The 22,201-nt window shown below is 35.9% G+C and overlaps 1 protein-coding gene and 1 long non-coding RNA gene across 9 annotated transcripts in view; both read right to left on the bottom strand.

The window, feature by feature from the left end:
• The window catches only part of LOC126919458 (uncharacterized), a 251,512-nt gene that overhangs the window by 225,676 nt on the left and 3,635 nt on the right, over nucleotides 1–22,201 (bottom strand). The gene's annotated exons all lie outside the window — the stretch shown is intronic.
• Nucleotides 4,225–9,565, bottom strand: LOC126919420 (uncharacterized). Of its 8 annotated transcripts, XM_050728710.1 has the most exons (9): nucleotides 9,350–9,565; nucleotides 8,643–8,766; nucleotides 8,521–8,581; nucleotides 8,183–8,437; nucleotides 7,958–8,115; nucleotides 7,625–7,791; nucleotides 7,416–7,558; nucleotides 4,816–6,016; nucleotides 4,225–4,412 (listed from the first exon to the last, which is right to left on the bottom strand). In XM_050728710.1, exons 2-8 carry the CDS (start codon nucleotides 8,660–8,662, stop codon nucleotides 5,885–5,887), a joined length of 936 nt encoding a protein of 311 aa, XP_050584667.1. In that variant the 5' UTR covers nucleotides 8,663–8,766; nucleotides 9,350–9,565; the 3' UTR covers nucleotides 4,225–4,412; nucleotides 4,816–5,884. The 8 variants fall into 8 exon arrangements, with proteins under 8 accessions (XP_050584667.1, XP_050584666.1, XP_050584662.1 ...); XM_050728709.1 differs by having other exon boundaries at nucleotides 8,521–8,766; XM_050728705.1 differs by lacking the exon at nucleotides 9,350–9,565 and having other exon boundaries at nucleotides 4,816–5,489; nucleotides 5,634–6,016; nucleotides 8,521–9,313.

A 22,201-nucleotide genomic window follows, 5' to 3' on the forward strand; every position in this document is an offset into this window, starting at 1 on the left:
CGTTTTATAAGGAAATAATGGATGCACAACACTTTCCGTTTTATATTATTTTATCGAATTACGTGTGGTCCATTTTGTTCTATCAAAATAAATATCACAACATTCGACAGATTAGGTTTCGTGTTTGTATAAAGATGCAATGTTGTAAAAGACGGGTCTGTAAAAGAAAGATACTTTTCGGACAATCTATTACCTACACTGTAGAGGAAAATATTAAGTTGGTATTGCTACTAGTTCCTACATGCTAAGTTGGTACGCTCCTTTGTCTTAGGCGTCAGCCACGTGTTAATTATCTGAGTGTATCCGGTGTTGTTCATATGGTTGTACATGGTGGTGAAATACAGAACGTGAAAACTGAATCTGTGTGAATCAATAAATATCAAACTGCAAAATCTATTTAATAACATATACTTAAACTTACTTAAATATATTTCTATTATACATTCATTCAGGCATTGCCTCTTTCTATTCCGAGATAAAATCTCAACAGAATTTATACGAAATTTACAAATTGATTCGTACCACGTCAAGAGGCGCAGTTATGTAGATGGAGACGACACCATTAGAACATTCGAATAATTAAGTAAAATTGATACCACGACAGAGCGTTGAAAGTGAATCTCGAATAGATAATAAAGACTATTTTTACTTTTCACTTCTCTATTTCCTAGAATTTCTTCGAAATTTACACATTGATTCATAATACATCAAAAAATCTTATTATGCTCTATACCATAAATTAACGGGTTAAATCACTTGGGTATTTTCTTATCGCCATCTTAACATATATTCACTGTACAAATTATTAACTAAGATACTTGGCTGATTCTTAATCTCTGTTTGTATCCATTAACGAAATCCTCAATTATATTTACAACAAATTCGATTTCAGGATCCTCATTTCGAATATACCACTACACGAGACACTGACTACTGTTCGATGAACGATTTTCTCAGATATTCGATAATCACTTTCAACGTTCGTTTCCTTCGTTAGATAAGCCTTCTTTTAATCTATCTCAATATCTAATAATTCATAAAAAAAACAATGAACCTAAAAAGATATAATTCGATTTCGATGACCAGTCTGAAAACCTATAATATTCCCGTGAAATATAATTCATAGGTCAAGATAATTTCCCATAAATCCAATCTGCCTCTTATCTCGACCGGCGTTATTAATCATTGGAGTACGGCGAAAGAGAAATACAGGAGAGCAGATCGTACGCGAAGAGCTCCATCCTGATCGATAAATCGGCCGGGCTAAACAACTCGTCAAAACCATGACACATGACCTGCACGACATGACAGGCGTCATGGGCATCGCGTGTCGCGCACCGTCGCTCTAATACCATTCGGTTCCATGTATTATTCAATCAGCCAATAAGGAAAACACGCCATTCGTGCTACACTCGATCCTTCTGCGTTCGTGTTTGTTCGTGATACGCGTACCAGAGGAGGGTGCTGCTAAATGAACTTGCGATCGTGGAAAATTGTCCTCGACAGGGTCTGTCGAAAGTTAATCACGCGGATTGAGCGGTCGAACGTTGACAGCTCGCCACAGACACAGCGGAGAAAGAAACGAACGAGTGAACGAGAGAATGTAAAGGCATTGAGCGATTCTCGTTTCGTTGGACGCTGCCTGTTTTTTCCTGGCGCCTTAAAAATTATCACGTTGATACGTTTCTTGCGTTTAGTAAAAGTATTACGTACACTTTAAACCCATAAATCGCTATCGTAAAGTGGCGTATAATTAGAAAAATGACGATTTAAACCTTTAATTAAACGGATTTCTGCTGTTAGGGCATCTCCTATTATTGAAAAAACTTTGATATGTAGTGTGGATTATATACATTTTAAATACTACGCATTTTTAATATAAAGTTGTTGAATATACATTACTATATAGTAATAGTATACTTCCCTGTCGTATAAAGTATGAAAATAAAATAATTATTACGAATTCTATAATTCTTGAAAATTTTAAAGCAAATTTTAAAAAGCTAATCAAAAACCTAAGAGTTTGAGCTGGAGTATTTCAGTTTGAACAAAGTCCCAAACATTAAGTACAATAATGATCGATGGCATAATGATTGTGGCATGGAATGGTATGCACAAGTCTAAAAAAGGTATTTGTTTATTTATTTAAAAATAAATTTTACCTATGACATAATCATCACCACCTGGTTACTTTTTCTATTTGTCTCATAATTAAATTCAACGCGTATCAATCTCTCCACGAGTCCATTTACACGTCGTTCTGGTTGTTTCTCCACAACCGTGGAACACAGTGAATAACAACGACGACGAAATAAAAGAATGAAAACTAAGAAGAAAAGAGAAAAGAAGGGACGATAACGTCGTCAGCTTGCGACAGTTAATCCTGCGGTCAGACTCGAACCGGCCATTACGACGTGCTGTCCATCGTTAAGAAGTCGCGTCGTGAATGGTCCCGCGGTAATAACGAGCTCCTTACATTCAGATTACACGTGCGCCGCGCCGCGGCCGGCTTACAACAGCTATAAAGCAATAAAAGTCGATTTGCCTGGTGAATACGGACCTGGTGATATATTGCACCTTAGCGCCCACGTAACTAAGGAGCACACCGACCGCCACAACTTCAACTCTGCTGCGATCCTCGAATTTTTTATATTTTAATCTCGTCTTCCTCGTTTTAATCGAATAAACAGCTTGTAACGACTTAAGACAATTTTTAGCATAAAGGAAAAGTATTTTATGCATTTGTAGAAAATTTGAAAGTGCAAAATTGCACAAAATGCAAAAATGCATAATATATCGAAAGTATAGCACTTGCTGTAGTACTTGGTAGATAAAACAATCTTCTGTCCAGGTTCTACTTTTTTAAATATATTCTCAAGAATATAAATTTCCATAAAAATCCAGTGATGAGTCAAGAGTGGAATTTGCTCAGCTATCACAGCTACGATCCGAGAGACCAGATAATCAAGAGGGCGAATTATAAATTCATTATTATCGAATCATCGAGCAGACGTCCGAAATGTTCGCCGCAACTTGCTCAGATATTCCTCGACTCCTGATCCATGATTATCTCGCTCGTCAATCTCGCCGGTTTTCCGTCGACAAATTGATTCCCCGCTGATTACCCGATCCCCTGGGACGATCGCTTATTATGCCAGACTAAATACCTAATGGACGACGAATGGCAGAAGAGTTAAGAGGTGAGGAAGGCCGGAAACGATGCTATAGACTGAGTGCCACTTCATTAATACAGACTTGCCGTACTCTTGTTACGTCTTTTATAGATTTGGTGTTTGATATCGAATGTTTTAGAGTCAGTTTCAAAGTAGTTCTTTATGTTCTGCTTTTAATTTAGATTGCTAATTAATCCTGTATAAAATATTTCTTCTTGGAGACGAGGCAATGAATTGCTATTGATTATACTTTTTTATTTTAAAAATTAATGAAAGAATTGATAAGAAATGGTCGTAAATGGTCTGCCACCTATTTCGATAAGACTTCACAGGCTAGAAGAGCAGCCAAAAATATTAAACATCTCCATATCCTGTTTTAGCTACGGTAACTCAAGTCTGAGATGTTACAAAAGGTTACAGATTTAATATATAAACACCAAGTGATCTGAGAGATTAATTAAGAGCTAAAGACAGAGTTAAAAGAAGAACACATACTTTTAGTGTAGATTGTTATATAGTTTCCTTCATTTTGCAGTTTTTGTGGATTTTTTCACTCTTATATTTATTGTTCTTTCTTTATTCGTAGAATATGTAGAGTAAGGAGAAATAAAGACGTATTACGACAGGACGAAATTAAAACATCGGTGCGGCCTTTAAGTGCTCGTTTCTTTGTCAACGCTCGTTCCCACAGATTGATCCTTCAGCACCTTGAATTCGTGATCCGTCGCTCCAGCGCGAATTGTCGGACTATATATGCTGTCATATTCCTCTTCCTGGCCCCTTGTCATTTTCTCAGGATCCCTCAGTTTGTGAAACTTGTTGAAGAGCATAGTAGGTTCCGTGCAGGAAGTCGTGCTGCACTGTATTATGGTGCTCGGGCACTTGTTTAAATCGCAGTTGAACCCCATTACTCTCCCTGCAGCGAAGTCCCTGTACACTTTTCTTATTTTCTTTACAGAATCCGTAGTTCTTTTCTACAAGTATAACAGTCTGTACATCACATCAAATCGATTCTAACATACGGGTATCATTAAAATTGTTTTATTCTCACTTTTACTTGATTTGAAAATTGCTGGAACTTCCTCTTGCTTCTTTTTATCCTGTGCGCCAAATCATTCTTTTTTACCGATTTGCACACTGTCAATTCGAAACTGAAGCAACGCTTAGTTCAGCTTACAACTTTTATAAATTCCTAACAATTAGTACTAGAACTACCATTAGGACTATTGAAGCCTAAATCTAAAATATAATTAAACTGTATTAAAGAAATCGGGAAAATCAGAGGATACGAAAACGTATATTAGTAGAAGAAGAAAAGCAAGTTTTTCTTTATATATTTTACAAAAATTCATTTAAATCCTCAGGAATACACTGTCATTTTTATCGAGCTTTTACGAAAGCTACCAAGGACCAAAATATTATATGAAACTTAATAGTAACGAAATCGAATTAAAATATATAAGAAAAATTATATTATTTAAGAAGAAAAACAAACTTTTATTCATATAATTTACAAAAAAGTCATTCGTCATTGTAAATCTAGAAAATTTCTATGAAAAATTACTCTTATAGCTAATTATTTTATCTACTCGGACAGTTCTAATATTAAAAACAAAACAGAAATAGAAATAGCGCCAATTACCTAGAGGTGTCCAAATCCTTTCTATATCCCGTACAATGTTTCGAGCACCCTCGTCGGAAAAATGGCGGCTTAAATTTCGTCCTAAAATCTCTCACATTCTTACGACGTCGATCCGTATAACAGCCTGCTGGTTCTGCGTTCGGCAATTGTTCTATGTTCTTGGGAGCACCGGAAGGCATCGACTGATAGTTATTTATTTCATTCAATGTGGCCGGTTCGTGCTCGTTGTTCTTCATCTTCAATATGCCTTTTTTATTCCCTGTTCCGATGTCGACCACAGATTCTTTATGCATATCTTTCCATTTTCTCCCTTTACCACAGTGTTAATCTTGTTTCTTTCATTTCAAGATTGATCTTGGGCACTCCATGAAGTTTTCGCGCGTTTCGATTTCAAGATTTCTCACGAATTTCAATATTGATATGTCTATAGAATTTTTCAATCTGGTGAGTTGTTATGATCTTTGATTTTTTCAATATCGTTGAATATTTTAATTTTTTTAGGGGTTATCAGCTTCAGCGGAATATGTGCTTTCACAGGAACTAATCGAAGTCGAATACGGAATTCGCAGTATCGCCCATTCACGTAAGATCAGCATGGTTTTGGTGCCTACTTTCAAGTCTTCATCGTGTGAAGGAGCTGAGCACCTTGCTATTATGATGACTCTGTCATGATCCTTTAAACATTACAGTTAGACATTAATTCAATACTCAAAAAAATAAGCGGAAAGAGCTTTCGGTAATATTTATATTTATCAATAATTAATACCGCCCCATTAGTTGAGTCTGTCAAATTTCGTAAGAAATATCGATACTCTAACCTCGTCCTTCATTAACCTCGTTCGCATTTTCCTCCATATTTTTCGTAAGCTTCGGAGGCTTTCGAAGAGCTTGTGGCACAAATTATCCAATGATACGGGTAGTTAAAAACAGCAGCATGTTGCGATAAAGGAGAAATCGAAAAAACGACAGACTAAAATTTGTCCATCAAAGTAAAACGAGCGTTCGTCTGATTTAGGAGGGTGGCGCCATTTAAACATGCGAACGTCGACTTTCGTATACATCTTTGACGTTAATGGTTTCCTTGTTGTTTCTTAATCTTTCCTTTCTGCTCTTTCGGAAAGGAATTTCTGACTGAAAAATCTCTTTCCATTACGTTCTTTAAGCTTTTAATCGAAGGTCTTATAGTCCTATATTGAGTATTCTGAAATAAATTGTTCTTCGAATTTATAAACAATTTTTAGCAATTAATCTACAGCAGCAAACATATAAATAGGAGAAGTTCTTACATCAAATTCGATTTAATCGATATAATTTGTAATTATTCGGAATGAAAATTTGAAAACTATTCTGTAGGATGTATAAGCTAACTGAACTTGATCACGTAGAATAACTCCTAAAGTATGCGTTGTATGAAAAAATATTTATACAAAAGTTTCATGGTATGCAGCGGTATATTATGCGGTGCACGTATCTTTTTTATAGGTGGAGGCATTTAAGAAATTTCAAGGTCAACTTTGTTATTTTAAATGGAATGTTATATTTTTTATGTCAAAATATGGGAGAATGTGGAATTCTGAATAAAAGAAGTATTGACCTTTATTAATCCTGAAGCTAATAGCTGACGATTAATTTTGCTTTGTTTCTGGCAAGATTACTTTGTGTACCTAATATCAAGTTGCAGATTGGATATCATCCAAGATTTCCGCAAAGCAGCGGTGCTTATATCCTGCTCTGCGCATCACGCACATGTAACAAGGCAAATGCTGGACAGACAAATTTCTCAATTGTTGGATTAGTTGCGATGGAGAATTTCTGTGGCCGCCACGTTCACCAGATCTAACCCCGCTAGACTACTTTTTGTAGGGGACGTTAAAAAATATAACATACCATGAACCAACGACAATATCAGAGAATATGAAAGAACGAATTCATGAAGCATGCATTACGACTGGTGCAGATATTCTTCAGAGTGCAATTTTCCGGTTGGTTAATAGATTTCATCATTGTATTAATGTCAATGGATATCATTTCCAACATCTACAATACTACACAGCAGTTAATGGAGTTAAATGAGTGCGAAGGGGCAAAATCTGTAGTACTAATAAGCATTGTTACGTAAACACCGTTGTTTTACGAAGATCTTGCATGATATTCTGATATAAACTTTCCAGAAGCAAAGCAAAATTAATCGTCAACTATTAGGTTCAGAATTAATAAAAGTCGATACTTTTTTATTCAGAATTCAGCACTCTCCAATATTTTGACGTAAGAAATATAGCATTCCATTTAAAATAATAAAGTTGATTTTGAAATCTCTGAAACGCCTTCACCTTTAAAAAAATACACGCACCGCATAATATGCCCCTCCAAACCATGAAACTTTTGTAATCAATTTTTTCATACAACGCATACTTCAGAAGATATTCGAGATGATTGACTTGACTGAGATACCCTATATATTTATAACGCCTAAATATTTTTATAAATTCTATATTATAGAAAAAAAAAGGAACAGAAATAAAATTTTGCATACTGCGATTAGCTGAATTTATGAGTAACGGTTTTTCTATTTACATGTACAGTACTGTATATAATAATACCGGTAGTATATCCATCGATGTGCTGATATCAGCAGCAATAATTGATCTTTTCGCCATATTCTCGCTGTTAAATGTAACCGATGGTCTCTCCGTATTTCCAACACCCATGGCATTCTTAGTGTACCAATTTCTAGATAATCTCACTAAACCAAACATTCGAAGATAAATATTTTATTCGACTATAAATTCATATTTTTCTGAAAATTTACTTGTAGTATCAACCACGTGATTATCTTTTGACGTTTGTGGTTCCCCTGAATCATGTTGCTCTTGGTAGACCTCTGCATCCTCTTTCTTTGCTTTCTTCAAACTTCCTGGATTGTCTTGATGTTTTTTATAAACGACAGGATTTCGATCTTGATAAGAATCGTCAATTCTGAAAAGATAAATTTACATAGATAAAATAGATTTGAAGAGTAAAAATGATGATCAATGCATGTAACAGAAAAATAAAAAATGACTCTTTTTAATGTTATAATATTAAAAAAGTTATAACATTAATTTATAAAACCATGAAAGAGTTCGGAAACATATTTCTTTACTCTTCAGTATTCACGGACGCATCTACATATTTTCTAGGACGTCCCTCAACCTCATCTCCGTCTTGCTCCCTATACTTTCTTTTCTGAGTGGATGGTTTAGCCGAATGTGACGAAGAACCTGATTTTATCGGTGTTGAAGTAATGAAACTATCGTTCGGCTAAAATCAAGATAAGTTGTACATGCGTATTTATTTAAAGATTTTATAGTATATAAAAATTTTATACTTCGATCTTTTCTTCCAATATCTTCAAGGTAACCATAGTTCCATCTAAGTATCCATGCAAATGTGGTGATTTCTGTTCACAACAGTTGAAATTTCGTTTCTTGAATATCTTCCACCAGAAATTTTCGTCATCGAAAAATCTTTTCAGCTTCGTCATTTCTTTGATACAACTGTCTAAAATTTCTCGAAAATCATTTACATCCGATCGTAATGAATCTTCCGTTTGACAAGGAACATCTTTCCTCTCTTTAACTCTCTATTAAACAAATGTCGATATAATTACCATTCTCGCTAACAAAACAAAGTGTATATTAATTTTAGTTATTAAAATCATTTTACTGGTCTAATTTGTTGCTGAGCGCATTCTAGCTCCTGAATACTTTTCTTCAAGTGTCGAATCCTGTCGAGCAATCTCTGTGTGTTGCAAAATTCCGTCTCAACTTGCGATTTCGCGTACTTACACTTCCTCAGGCTGCAGCATTCTTTTACTGGTTTGATCGTCTGATAACGATTGCTCTGTGGTTCATTATCGGCCGAAGGGGAAATCGAAGAGAAAGTAGGCGCGCAGCATCCTCGTTTTGATTCCTGATAACCAACAATTACAACTGCACTAATCGTATTACCCTTTCGATCGACGTGACATCGATTAAATTTGTAGCAGCACATGAGTCAGAGGACGATGCGAATCGAGGGCGACTGTTGTTGTTTTGCCTCGGGACATTGACACTGTCTTGACGTACAAAACGTAACGATAAATAAACTCCAGGCAAAACAATGTCGCCGCTACGTACGACCAACCGAAGTTGAATTTAAACTTTTCGGTACTCCCTCGACCAGTATAAATAAACGAACACGATCGTTGAAACGATCAATGAGTATCGAGCATTCTTATAACGAATTAATATCGAGCAATCTTATAGCGATTAATATCGAGCGAACGTACTCATTACCGTGTGTACGCATATCGAGCAACACTGAGCGAACGACGACTAACTCTGTACTGCAAATAGTTTTAAATACATTTGACTGTACAAAGTATTAACTCGTATCGACACTATATACACCAACACGTTTAATCGTATATCCACGAATTTATGGTGATAGATAGAAGGAAAGTAGCTCCTTATAAGAAAGCGAAATCGCGTAAAGTGTTAATTAGGTTACGTACCATCCACGATGTAGTCTTTTCTCCTTCTGTTTAATACATTCTGCCATCAATTATGGGATGAATTGTAATTTTATCATCTATAATTTGCTTTATCGTGCCATTATTGTCCATCTGTTTTGTAAGGTGATGATAGATACTTGTAATAATTTTACATGATTTGTGGTTATATGTGCATAAATTGTATTTCCAAGATGACGACAGCGTCATCTATTTGGCGATTTATTCGCGCGTAAGAAGTCAAACGTTCGTTTAAAATCCACTGTCGATAAAATCGATCCAGTTGGGCCTTTATAAATCTTGTTGAATTCGTTACAGACAGTCCGTTTCACGGAAGAACACCTTTTCACGTGTGGTTTGAGAAACACAAAAAAGTTGATCGAGTCACACGAAGAAACGACTTTTAAACGGCTCGTTTACCATAATACAAACTGCTCGAGAGAATCAGTCGCCCTGAAATCTTACGAAACGGCTCGTAGACCCGCATAATTGCATTGTGAAGAGGGCCTTAAGGGTCCTCGGATCGCACCGCCGGTTCACAATGATCGTGACAAAAAGTTAACAAGATTGTCGCCGCGGAAAATCAGAGTGCTCGACCGCAGTGTATTTTTTCATTCATTTGCAAAGGAGATTAGGCTTGAAAGACATCACAGATCGACTTTATTGCGAACACGTTAGAAGAGCACCCCGCTGAGGATCGGAATTACATCATTCAAGTGCAAAGCAGGATCAACCATACGTTCTTTCATGATCTTCGAGACATTCTTGCGAACCATTTTAACATTTGATCTATATGTTCGTTGAATTCTTTAAACTTTCAACAGGTTTCTCTTTTAAGATTATCTTAACCATTTTTAGAAACAGTTACCCAAATGGACACTGATGAATTTATTCTATTAAATATTACTATTTTATCCGAAATTCCTATTATGTATTAAATTTTACCAATTTTGTTCACTAATTTATTTTAAATTTATTCTATTGCGTAAAAAAAATTTATTCTACAACGAGAAACGAAATACTTTTATTTTTGATTGAATAACTTGAATATAGGTGAAGGGTACGGGAAATTTAGAGTCGTAAATCTTCGTTAAATCAATTGTTACAGCTAGACATTCAAATGAAACCAGAACCATACCTTTCTCCGAAATTAGGTCATTCAATTGCAAAACAGACAGGAGCCAGTCGATTTCTCAACGTCATCCGTTTCGGGCAACGTTTTTTTCCAAACTACGGATTTCGACTGTGTGAAAAGCATTAAAACCAACTCAATATTCACTAATTTCCATTTGAAACAACGTTCTGAATCGACTGCCGAAGAGTTCGACGCGGAAATTTTGGGATCTCTACGCGACAAACCGCTTAAAGAAACCAGTCAAATTCCAAATATCCTTTGAGCTAAATATTACAAATATTCAAGCCTCCTTTACCTTTATATCCAATCGAATACCCATTCTTATACTCAATTTTCCACATTCCTGACTTTTTCCTATTTTTCATCTTCCAAATATTCGCCCCTCCACCTGATTCAACTTTCATTTAATTTTTCATTTTTTCAGTTCCTCAATATTTCATCAAATTTCATCGCTCATTTTTGAAACTGAATCAAACGAAATTCCACCTCTTTGAAGAATCTCGATTGGAAATACTTTACCTAAAAATATCAATTACTAAATATCACACATTCTAAGCACTTCCGTTCCAAATTGCATCGCTTTAAAAGTTCACCGAGCATTCGAAAGTTCCTCATGCCATAAATCTCCAGTAGAACTGATTGTTTGCAAACGTTACGTGATTCGAAAGGAGGAAGCTGAAATTCCAAGGGGTTTCCGACGCTGCGTTGGATGACTTGTCTTTTAACTCCAGCTAGGTATGCATACACATCGGAGAGTATAGAATTCGGCATGGTCTTAAAGCGACTGGCCGTCGTAAGACCATTTGTCGCGATACGGGAGATCAGCGTGATCTTTTAGCGAGGTTGACAGGAACGAAACAGGTAAATGCGCCGCAGGTGCCCCTTTTGCCACGTTTTCACGACCGACATGGGACAAAACAGAGCGGGCCGATTCAAAGATTCCCAAAACCGGCCGCAAAGTCAAAATAAAGTAATTGTTGCACCTTTGTCGTCGTCCTCTTAAATCCACCTACCGCCGTGTTCTTCTCTGTTTCTTTTTTCTTGAACATATTTTGTAGAATACCAGAACGTTTTCTTAGAAACTAGAATTCCTTTCACCTCTATCTCTTTTTTTTTTCTTCTTTTTATTACTGGAAAATATTTTTATCGATTTTTAAATATCAACAACTGGAAAAGAAACAACGAACAGAATTTTTTAATTCCCATTTTAAATAGTAGAGGCAACTCTTAAATTTTCTGTAATTTGACGTTGGATATCATATATCGGTAAATAATTCTAATTAAAATGTTGCGATGAAAATAATGAAATATGTAGCCACTCGGAACACCAACTTGATTGATTCTATTTTCTGAACCAAGAAACATTCAGAAACTTAATGGTTCACCTCTATCGATTTGATCAGATTAGCTTCTGCGTGGCTCGTATAGTGAAAATAAAAATAAAAATAAATATAAAAATATAAGTATATAGATAAATATAAATATAAAAAATAAAAATAATTTCCATAATTTTCCATGGGGATTCGAGAGTAATTCGGCACGTTCCACGTGATTCCTTCGAATTTAAAAGACTCGTTCGACCAATCGGAACGTGGCGGCAAATTTTTTTCAGGTTTTCGCGCGACGTACGAGGTACGTGGCATGGTCAAGGTCTCTGGATCAGCACGACTTGATCACCTTTTATGGTTTTCCCAGGACAAGATCCTCAGGACCGTCGTGAATCGAAATGGAGGACCTCCTACGGTCGCGTTCCTGCCGTCTCTCTCGTTCTCACTCGTTCTCCGATCGTATATCGATCGGTCTGACGATTGTCAACGCCATTCGTGATACGTGAAAACCTTGAGACACGTCCCTACGTCGTGTGTACCTTTCGCGACAGTTGGAAACGATCACCTTGGGTGGTCGTGCCACCAGGAATACGATGTTAAACGAATAGATAGCAGTGTAATACTAGCAGCGCGTGCAATGTCTACTTCGCGTGGTACAAGCTGTTTTGAGTATTTCAATGCATCTTTGGGAAAGATATTTTAATACAAATTAATAGAAAAATTATGTTTCTGAAACGGCGTTGTTTTAAGGAAACCAGGGTTTCTTACAATTAGATTGTAGATGTTTATGTAAATTCATATTTTTCTGAATATAATTAAATATTTACTATTTTAATATTTTGAACATTTTATACATTTTTGCATATTAACTGCGTTATATGGATTTTTTTACTTTCAAATTTCCCATAGGGCAATCGAAAGGTGTCATTTTTCTTTCACCTAAGTTATATTTCACTATCATTTCCTAATGCATAAGATCTACTTAAGATTACTATCCCAGAATAACGTATTAGGCAGCCAGTTTATAAGGCTATTTCGAACTCGTTGAAATTTATTTTCCTACATAAAAATTACGTAATCTTGAAGTATTTATCGTCCTGAATTTTAACCTTCGAACAGACCATCGAAGAATACTCTTGCGCATCGAGCTAACTCTTTTTCTACCTTCCTACTAAAAACGAATAAGACCATAACGAACCTTGAAAACAGTCGTATTAATTCAATTAAACGAGACAGAGAGTTAATTTATGGGGCTGTCACGCATCGCATGACACGGATTACACAGGAGAATCGTATAGAATCGTCAATAGGTGGAAGAGTTCTTGCGAGCAATCAGGATAAACGTTATGCTCGTCACACTGGTTCGACAGAGGGAACACAGAAGGACTGAGAAAACGCATCCTGGGTGGCCGTGCCATAAAACGCGTTACGTTCTTAATATTATGCAGGACACGCAACTATATAAAGCGTTCCCAATTGTGCAGTGGTTAGCGAGGGAAAAAAGGACCAGTGGCGGGGAAAAATCGCGGCAAACGCCGAAAAAGGAATATTGGAATGTAACGGCGTACGAGCCTCTCCTTTTCTGTTGCGCCCTCGTTGCATACACCCTACCGTTCTTACCGATTTCGCCGCCAATCGAATAATCTCGTCCACATGAAAGCCGGTCACGATTGGCTAATTGCCGATCGTATTCATCCGCGGCGGCTTATTTGAAGAATTTAATAGCTTACTTTAGCCACGAATCCAGAGAAGTACGCTCCAAATTACCTTCCGCCGTGGATATTTTGTTGCTTAACACTTCTTTTCTGGTCTCTACGTTCCTACGTCTACGAAGGCTGTGAAGATCGAACGAAATTGACTTTCGAGCTTTTGATAACGAGATTGATTGGAGGTTTGTTGGGTATCGGTGAACAATTATGGAAAAGTAAGCGAGAGAAATTTTCACTAACTGATATAGATTTTCCATGTTAAAAAAAGAATATTAATAGTAGTTGTTATTAGCTATTTTGTTCAGCTATAGCAAATAGATTTTACTCAACCTACTATACAATCATCTGGCTGTCGATTTCTTAACTTAAATGATTAATAATTAAATTAAATTAAATTAAGGGATTAAAAACAGTAGTGAAATTCTTCTATGTGTTGTAATAACTAAACTAACTAATGTTTCTACTATCCTGTTTATTAACACTTCAACTGCTACGCCGAAATCACGTTTCGCTGAAGACGTCACGAGAGTATTTTTATTATTCAAAGCATATAATGGAAAAATAATATTAAATTGACGATGTAAGACAACATTCTTCCCCAATGGACCGTTTATCTTATTGGTGGTCACGAGTGACCATCGTGGCGCCTTGGTAACAGTTGATAGCGACATATTATAACAAGGCTTCGTTTATTTCAACAAACCATTCGCATTTGTTATTTCCTCGCAAGCAAAACGTCCAGAATATATTGTTGAAACGTGTAAAAGATATTAGTAAACAGTATTATGATTATTTGTATGATTTCGACGAAACATTCGGCTGAAATGGTAGAGATCCGTAAAAGAATTGTTTGTCACAAACCAATGGTAGTGGTACATTACAACAGAGGAAAATGTGCTGTAAATTTATCAGATCAAATGATAGCATATTCTACACCACATAGAAAAAACCTCAAGTGGTATATTGTTGAATACATCAACTTCAAACGCGATGATACTTTATAAACAAGCAACAGAAACAAAAATCAAGGTATCAGATTTTAGAATGGCACTCGCAATGCACCTTACACAGTGCCATTTACCAGAGACGTCAAATATACTTGTTCGACAAAGATTGCGACACGAAATGCAGAAGAAGTTTACCTGGCACCAAAATTTTGCAGAGAGTGCTATAAAAAAAATGTTAAACAGTCAGGATCAAAAATTGCTAAGAATCGGATCAAAAAGGTGACCACCTATTGTCCAAATTGTATCGATGAGTCACATTTATGTTTAAAGTGTTTTAACACAGTGCACCGTTAGATGCAAGATTTGTTCTCTTTTTTTTTTATTGATGTTCTAATAAAAATGTTTAATTGTTCAATGGGGCACTTTTTATTTCAAAGCACCTTCTATTTATCGGTTATATCCGAAATGTCCTAACTGTAAATTTTCATTCAATTTTTACAATTGTAGAAAGTTCAAGCGCTCCGGTCACCAATGACCAACGTGGCAGTCAAAGTGTTAACAAGTTTTTCTTCCTAAACAATTTTCACACCTACCAAGTCAATATAGACCGTCGAATGATACGCCATGTCTAATAAATAGAATAAGCTACATAACGTACATGATCAGACATTGTATACCAGCTTACAAGAAGAACATCAGATTAGTTTCTCGCAACCAATAGACTTCGGTAGCATCAAAAAGGACGATTTTTCCGAGTCCTTGGTCGACGCGTGACATCCTCCTGGTGTATCGTAGAGTCAGGGACGCCCTGAATGCCGAAAGCTCTTGGACTTTCGCGTTTCGGCTCGTTTCATCCCAACAAGGCGACTGCATAGATCACCAGGTGTCGCTCTGTTTATACCACAAACGTCCAAACAAGTCGCCGGGTCCCTGGGGTCTATTAAGTGCGGACCTTTCAAAAGATCTATACGACTGGAAGGTAGAAAAAAAAGAGGGCGCGTTCGTTGTATACCTGGGTCCAAAGGCGATCCAGAGATCCGGCTATTGATGTCACCGCTACACAGCCAGTAAATATCGTAAATAAATCCCACTTTTGTCCCGAACACGATCCATCGTATCTTCTCTGTGATTATCAGATTAACAGAGTAACATCGATACGAGTTTTACTGCTATAACCACGGCTTTTTATATCATTTCATGATTGAATTTTCTTTAACAAACAGACATTGCTTTAGCAAAGAATCGTTGTTTTTATGAACATGAGATATTGCTAAAGTTCTTTCGTTTCATCAAAGTTTATCGGTTCTTATCTACTGATAGCCTAACTCCATTGATCAATATTAACCACCAACGATCTTCTCAGTGCATCCACTCGAGCCAAACCCTTTTTCCTTTTTCCGCACCCACTGAACCATTAGGATATCACGTTTTCGAAGGTCACTTTATCAGAAACAGTTTCGAGAGAAAGAAATTTTTCATACAATAAACCTATCTTTCTCTCTCCTCTGTCGTTTTATTTTGTTTCCTACTGTTGTCGTTTAGAAATCTTCTTCAAACTCAAAAGATAAAACGTTGAATAATTGAAGAGTTTAAATGGTAAATCAAAGGAATAAGAAAGTGGCGAATTTTTGAAGAATAAGTTAAGTGTCAAAAGAATAAAAAAACGATCTCTTTTAGCGAGAACGGATGTAAATTCGGGATTTTAAATAATTCATGAAGGTGATAAGCGCTAAGGATCTATATGTATTTTTTCAATAATATAATTAGCATTAAAAGCATTAAAATTAAGAGAACTGGGCCGTTTATTTCTATTAGAAGTCTTCGTTTCTGGAATTTACAGTTAGCCCACGAGAATTTTTGCACGAGCTACAAACAGATCATTTTCATTAAAATAAAATACATTAAAATGAAATACCACTGCAAAGTAAGTGCACTTCTACCAGAATGATTAAGATCTATTTTACTATTGTTTCATATTATTATAAATTATATATTTTCCATGTAAATAAGAGTAACGTTTTTGTAAAGTGTACGAAGCTTTCAACTTTTGTTTCATATTACCATACAATTATTACATACAACTATTGTTTGATATTATTCTAAATTATATATTTTCCATGTAAATAAAAATAACGTTTTCGTAAAGTGTACAAAACCTTCAACTTCTCAATCACCACCTGAACCTACTTCCTCCTTCATGCATGAGATAAATATACCAAAACGATGAACTGCAAACAAAAATCTCGTACAGAATCTTCCGTCCTCGTCTTTTCAATCTTGTTACAAGCTCGCAGTAGGAACTATGTATTCATTATCGGTTGCATGTAAGGACGCGCGATTCTAATGATCGGAATGGTCGTTCGGTTACGCCCTGCAAGTTGGTGAACGCGCGTTTGTCTGCTGATCGTCGAGCTGGAGGACGCATTAGCATGGAGCACGGGACCCTTCCAGACGCGATTAGAAAAGTCGAAGCCATGGACGGTGGTCGTACGGGGCGACGAACGCTCCCTTCGAAAGACCGGTAGCCACGTGTTTTTTTCTGCATACAAGATCGAGCCTCAATATGGAGGTGATTAAACCGCGACGCGGCTTCACAGGGTGGCTTTTACGTTTCCGTGACTTCGTAATTACGGCTGGCTTGACCGTTGTAACGGTCGAGCGGAGCCGGTCGTTAAGAGAAATTAAGCAAGCTCCTTTGGTTCGTTCGTTCGTCGAATGTTTACTGCCGACCGCTCGCCACTCGTAAATATTCGACGAATACGTTCCACGCTCGTTCGGCCAATCGTAATTAGCCAGCCGGGAAAAATCGATTTTGAATCATGCAGGAGATTTGCTATCAGTGAGTTTTTGGTATTGAAACATTAGGTTGTCCGAAAAGTTTCTTTCGTTTTATAAGGAAATAATAGACGCACAACGTTTTTCGTTTTATATCATTTTGTCGAATTATATACGATCCATTTTGTTTTGTTGAGATAAACACCGCTATATTTCACAGACTTTGTTTCACGTTTGTATGAAGGTGCACTGTTGAAAAAGACACGTTTGCGAAAGAAAGACACTTTTCGGACAATCTAATATTTCCTTAGTGAGGTTTAGTAAGATGCAACAGAAAACGGAGACGTTAGAGTATATTTTGTATCTTTTGAAAAAGGAGACAAAAATTGGCAAGGCCTTTTTTATTTATAAATCCAGCAATTACTTGAAACGATCCAAAGGAAAAAATATACTTATTTATACAATGAGACAGTGATTCCGATGTTGCTTGGATTTCTTGACCATGACCTTTACTCTAATTAGCCCAAACGTAAATAAAACTCGCAATCATGGTTTCTGATTTTTGTTTTATATTAGTTTATTGAATTATGCACGAACATATGGAAATATAACAAAATGAATCATACCCAATACAATAAAATAATATAAAACAGAAATTGTTGTTCATCTATTATCATCTTATAAAACGAAAGAAACTTTTCTGACAACCTAATAGATTAGATGCGTGAAGGATACAGGATTTTACATTATGTTTAGTTTATTTGGTAATAAAAGTAATTCAAAAACATTAGAAAGACGAAAGATGCCGAGCAGCCGTAAAGCTAAATGCAATTTAATTTAAGTGGATCAGAAAATGAATGTATAGTGAATATTTTGGGATACTGTTATCACAAGCGTATATTTTATTTTATCGTAATAAATCAAAAAACCGACTGGGAAGACTTACATACTCGCAGTTTGACAGGATAATGATATCTACGAGGCTACAAAAAGTATTTGTACACCATTGTATTAGGTTGTCCTGAAAGTGTCTTCTTTCGCAAACGTGTTTTTCGCAACAGTACACCTTCATACAAACGTGAAACCAAGTCTGTGAAATGTCACGGTGTTTATCTCAACGGAACAAAATAATAATTCGACAAAATAATATAAAACGAAAAATTATTATTACTCTTATTATTATTTTATTATTATTATATATTATTACTATATATAACTTATTAATATTATTACTTATTAATATTATTACTCTAATTATTAAAATTATTATTATTACTATTATTTTCTCATAAAACGAAAGAAACATTTCGGACAGCCTAATATTTATTGTGGCACTGTATTAATGGTATTTACATACCAATTAATTACGTCTAAGTATATTAAATTTCGTGCCATTTTTTAGTAATCCTTTCATATAACTACAGCAATTTGATGCTATGAAAATAAAATATATGCAGAGGACTAGTATATGGGATGTTTGACCGTGAGATTTATTAGATGCTATCGCTCGTTGTCGAAACCGTCGCATATAATTAAAATAATAAATAAATATACAGACTATATTCGCCGAGTCGCTCGTACAGTGTATAAACCGCAAAGTAAAATTGCTAATTAATATTCAATAAATGCACGCTAAATACTCGTCGATAACTCGGTAGATAACTCGTGATAACACTTAAATAGCTCGTCGATACTGAACGAGAACTCACTGTTGCAATCCGTCAAGTATATTTGAAATAATTAAATAAATGTAAATAAATAAGTATTGTCGTGAGACGCACGTACAAACATATTCGCTAGACAGTGTAATAACAACTCGCAGATAACTCGTAGATACTGATAGATACTGGGTGTATACTGAACTCTTTTCGGTTGTGTTGGTTTATTTATATTGGTCGGGGGGAGTCGGAAAATTCAAATTCGTCTTTGTTCAAAGGTTGCGCATAGCAGCGACATTGTTTTGCCCGGAGTTTATTTATTCTTACATTACATGTGTCCTCTTGATCTTGATACCCCGAGGCAAAACAACAACATGATTTGAATTGTCCTCTAGCTCATGTGCCGCTACATACATATAGTATGCGATAAAAGACGCGTCATTGAAAAATAAGGCTTTTTAAAATAAGCCACTCTTATTTCATACACGAGGAATTCCCAATAATTTGGAAGAAACGTTAAGAACAAAAACTGTCTTTCACTTGTTTCTGAATGTAGAAAATTTGTATACGAAAAATTATTATAATAATCTTATTTATACAACGCATAATGATGAGATAGCTGAGGTATACTGAAGATATACCGTATAGGTATACTGAAATACTGAGAAACTATGTAGACACTCTTAATACAAAGACCTCCGAGTAGAGGGCAGCATCGACAAGAGCAGTGAAGACTCTTTCAATGAAACGTAGCCAGAGTAGCAAAGAAAGTAGTGAGAAAGTCGACAGCTGGATCCCTTCATCCTATTCTCCGGCGTCTCCTTTTGGCGACAGAAAAAATACGTTGTCGTCCTTTTATTCTTCCATCCCTCCATAACATCCCCCAACTTGCAAGCAATGTCACCATCTCCTATTACAATCTTCTTAGTTGAATAGAGTTTTTCATCATCTTTTCTTCAAACAAATATTCCTTTTCTTATTCGTATACCTTGTAGCAACAAGAAAGGAAACGAAATTAGAAGGCTCGATGACCAAAAATTACAAAATGGATAAAAATAAAATTCCCTTAAGAGTTTACTACGGCGGATATTAAGAGATGGCCATCGTAGCGGCTCACCCCGTATAATTTTCATGGGGAACCCCGCCCCCAGAACACGATGTTAGTCGGTAGTTTACAGATTCGTAAGATCATCTGTTGTTCCGTTCATGTGAAATCGGAGGGTGAGACGTTTCGGCAGGGGAGGCGCCCAGGGACGCGTTTCTACGTGGAATTCCACATGCCACCATAACTTTAACAAAAGTTTTCCCATGTCGCTAAGATTCTCGAACAGGCGAAACAAAGTTGAAAGTAAACGCCTACTTAGTTTTATCATATGAACATATTTCCTGCCTTTTATAAAAGAGCAATTTTAAAATTCGTTATATTGCCATTTAATTACATATTTTTGTACATATACTTTTTATTACCTTTTTAAATATTTGTAAAGTATTAAGAAATACTATTTATCTATATATAGATAAATTAAATTTAACTGAAATAACAATTAAGTTAATATCGTTCGTTACTTAGAAAATATCGCCTATTTTCAAAGACTTAAAGACTTTGTTCATCTATTAAAATACTTCATCACATTAAAGTACTTCCTTTCAGCCAGCAAATGACATAAAAGCCAAGAAGTTAATTTATAAAAAGTGGACTTATATCTTTTCCGTATAGTCATCATATAAAATACTACTTAATTTTAATCCTCAACTGTATCCGTTTCATAAATATTGCAAGAGTCTTCACGAAAACAGCTTCGCGTTTATCGACTTGTAATTACTGTGTACAAGTTATTATACGAGCCTTCTTCTCTTTCGTATAGTATAATCAACGCAAGAAAAGAAGTTGGTTGGCCAATGATCGAAAGCTCGTTAACAACGCACAGGCGCCATTTTCTTCGTCAGCCGGCAAGATGTAGTTCTCGCTAATTCTTCGTTTATAATTTCATTACAGCCGCTGAGCAACGCTTTATTTCCAGTCTTCGCGATTGGAAGATCGCAATCTTCCGCGTAATTAATTGGAAATACCGAGATGGCGATAAGCAACCAATTTATCTCATCCTCCTGCCTCCAGAATTGAATTCTCTCCACGATCACGTCGCATTAATATTAATTAGCGACTAGTTTGGTGCCATCTGAAACTGTAACACCACTGGTAACGCTTCAATTTGCCAGGAAATTTTATCGGTCGATTTACATCCTACCATACCACTCGTTCTGCCTCCATTTTTCTTCCTTCTTATTTTCACCGTGTCATTTGTACACCGAGAAAAACACACGTAATTTACGTAATTCCTCCAAGATTAAATGTAATTATCAGTGGCATGATTCTTGGAATCCAAGCTCAAGGATTAATATAAGAGCAGGTACCTTGTATTTATATATTTATACATCTGTATCTGCTAAAGAAAATGATTATAAATTATAAACATAAATAGTATCGTATGGTAAGTCGAATTTTATTGTATATTTAAGAATTATTCGTTAAATATTAGGTTTTATATTATAGTAAAAAATACCCACATTGTTTGTCAGTAATATGTTTTATATAAAAGTTCTTTTCATACAAGCGTTAACTTATCCCGTTTCCATTGGTTTGAAATAGTGTCGAAAATTCTTCAGTTTCTATCCTCTTTGCAACACTACAACACAAAATGCACAAACAATTCCAATCATTTTCCTTTATAAACTTGAACCCCTAAACCATTCGTTGAATTTCCCAATGTTCTTCAAACGATACTAGTCTTGAAAATGAAAAATGGAATGCGTAGTGAAATTTTATAAAGTCCATAACAAAAATACTTTTATGGATATATAGATGTTTATTATAACAGAGATATCGTATCCGCAGATATCAAAATACAATGTCTAAATTCTATACCTTACTATGATAAGGGTACAGCAAAAATGATACACCTCGACGAAAAGAATGAAACTAGGTGAAGAATATTTTACAATAAATTTTATAGAAAAAACATAGATACAGATTTGCAAGATCCGCGACCAGGGCAAGCGGTCGGAAAAATGACGTTCGGTGTGGCTGAAAGTAGAGGCTTCCGGTGGTGTAATTGTTTCGTAGGATCGTTCAGATGGCAGGTTGGTTTGCTCGAACACGGCCACCTAGGTCGCACGGTTAGCCGGCTAGCACTCAAAGCGCCTTTAGGCTCGGTGCCGGTATAATGGCGCCCGTTTGTCAAAACACGTCAAAACACAATCCTGGCCACGAAATCCTCTTTGGTCGGCCAGTCACGCCCCGCGATG

Source organism: Bombus affinis, chromosome 8 (genome assembly GCF_024516045.1).
Source record: "Bombus affinis isolate iyBomAffi1 chromosome 8, iyBomAffi1.2, whole genome shotgun sequence".
NCBI lineage: Eukaryota > Metazoa > Arthropoda > Insecta > Hymenoptera > Apidae > Bombus > Bombus affinis.

Coding starts and splice junctions, on each gene's coding strand:
- LOC126919420 (XM_050728705.1), bottom strand. CDS start 8,847: ATGTGCTGCTACAAATTTAATCGATGTCACGTCGATCGAAAGGGTAAT. Junction 8,438..8,520: donor CTCAGCAACAAATTAGACCA/GTAAAATGATTT, acceptor TTTGTTTAATAG/AGAGTTAAAGAGAGGAAAGA. Junction 6,017..7,415: donor CATCGATGGATATACTACCG/GTATTATTATAT, acceptor AATTTATTTCAG/AATACTCAATATAGGACTAT.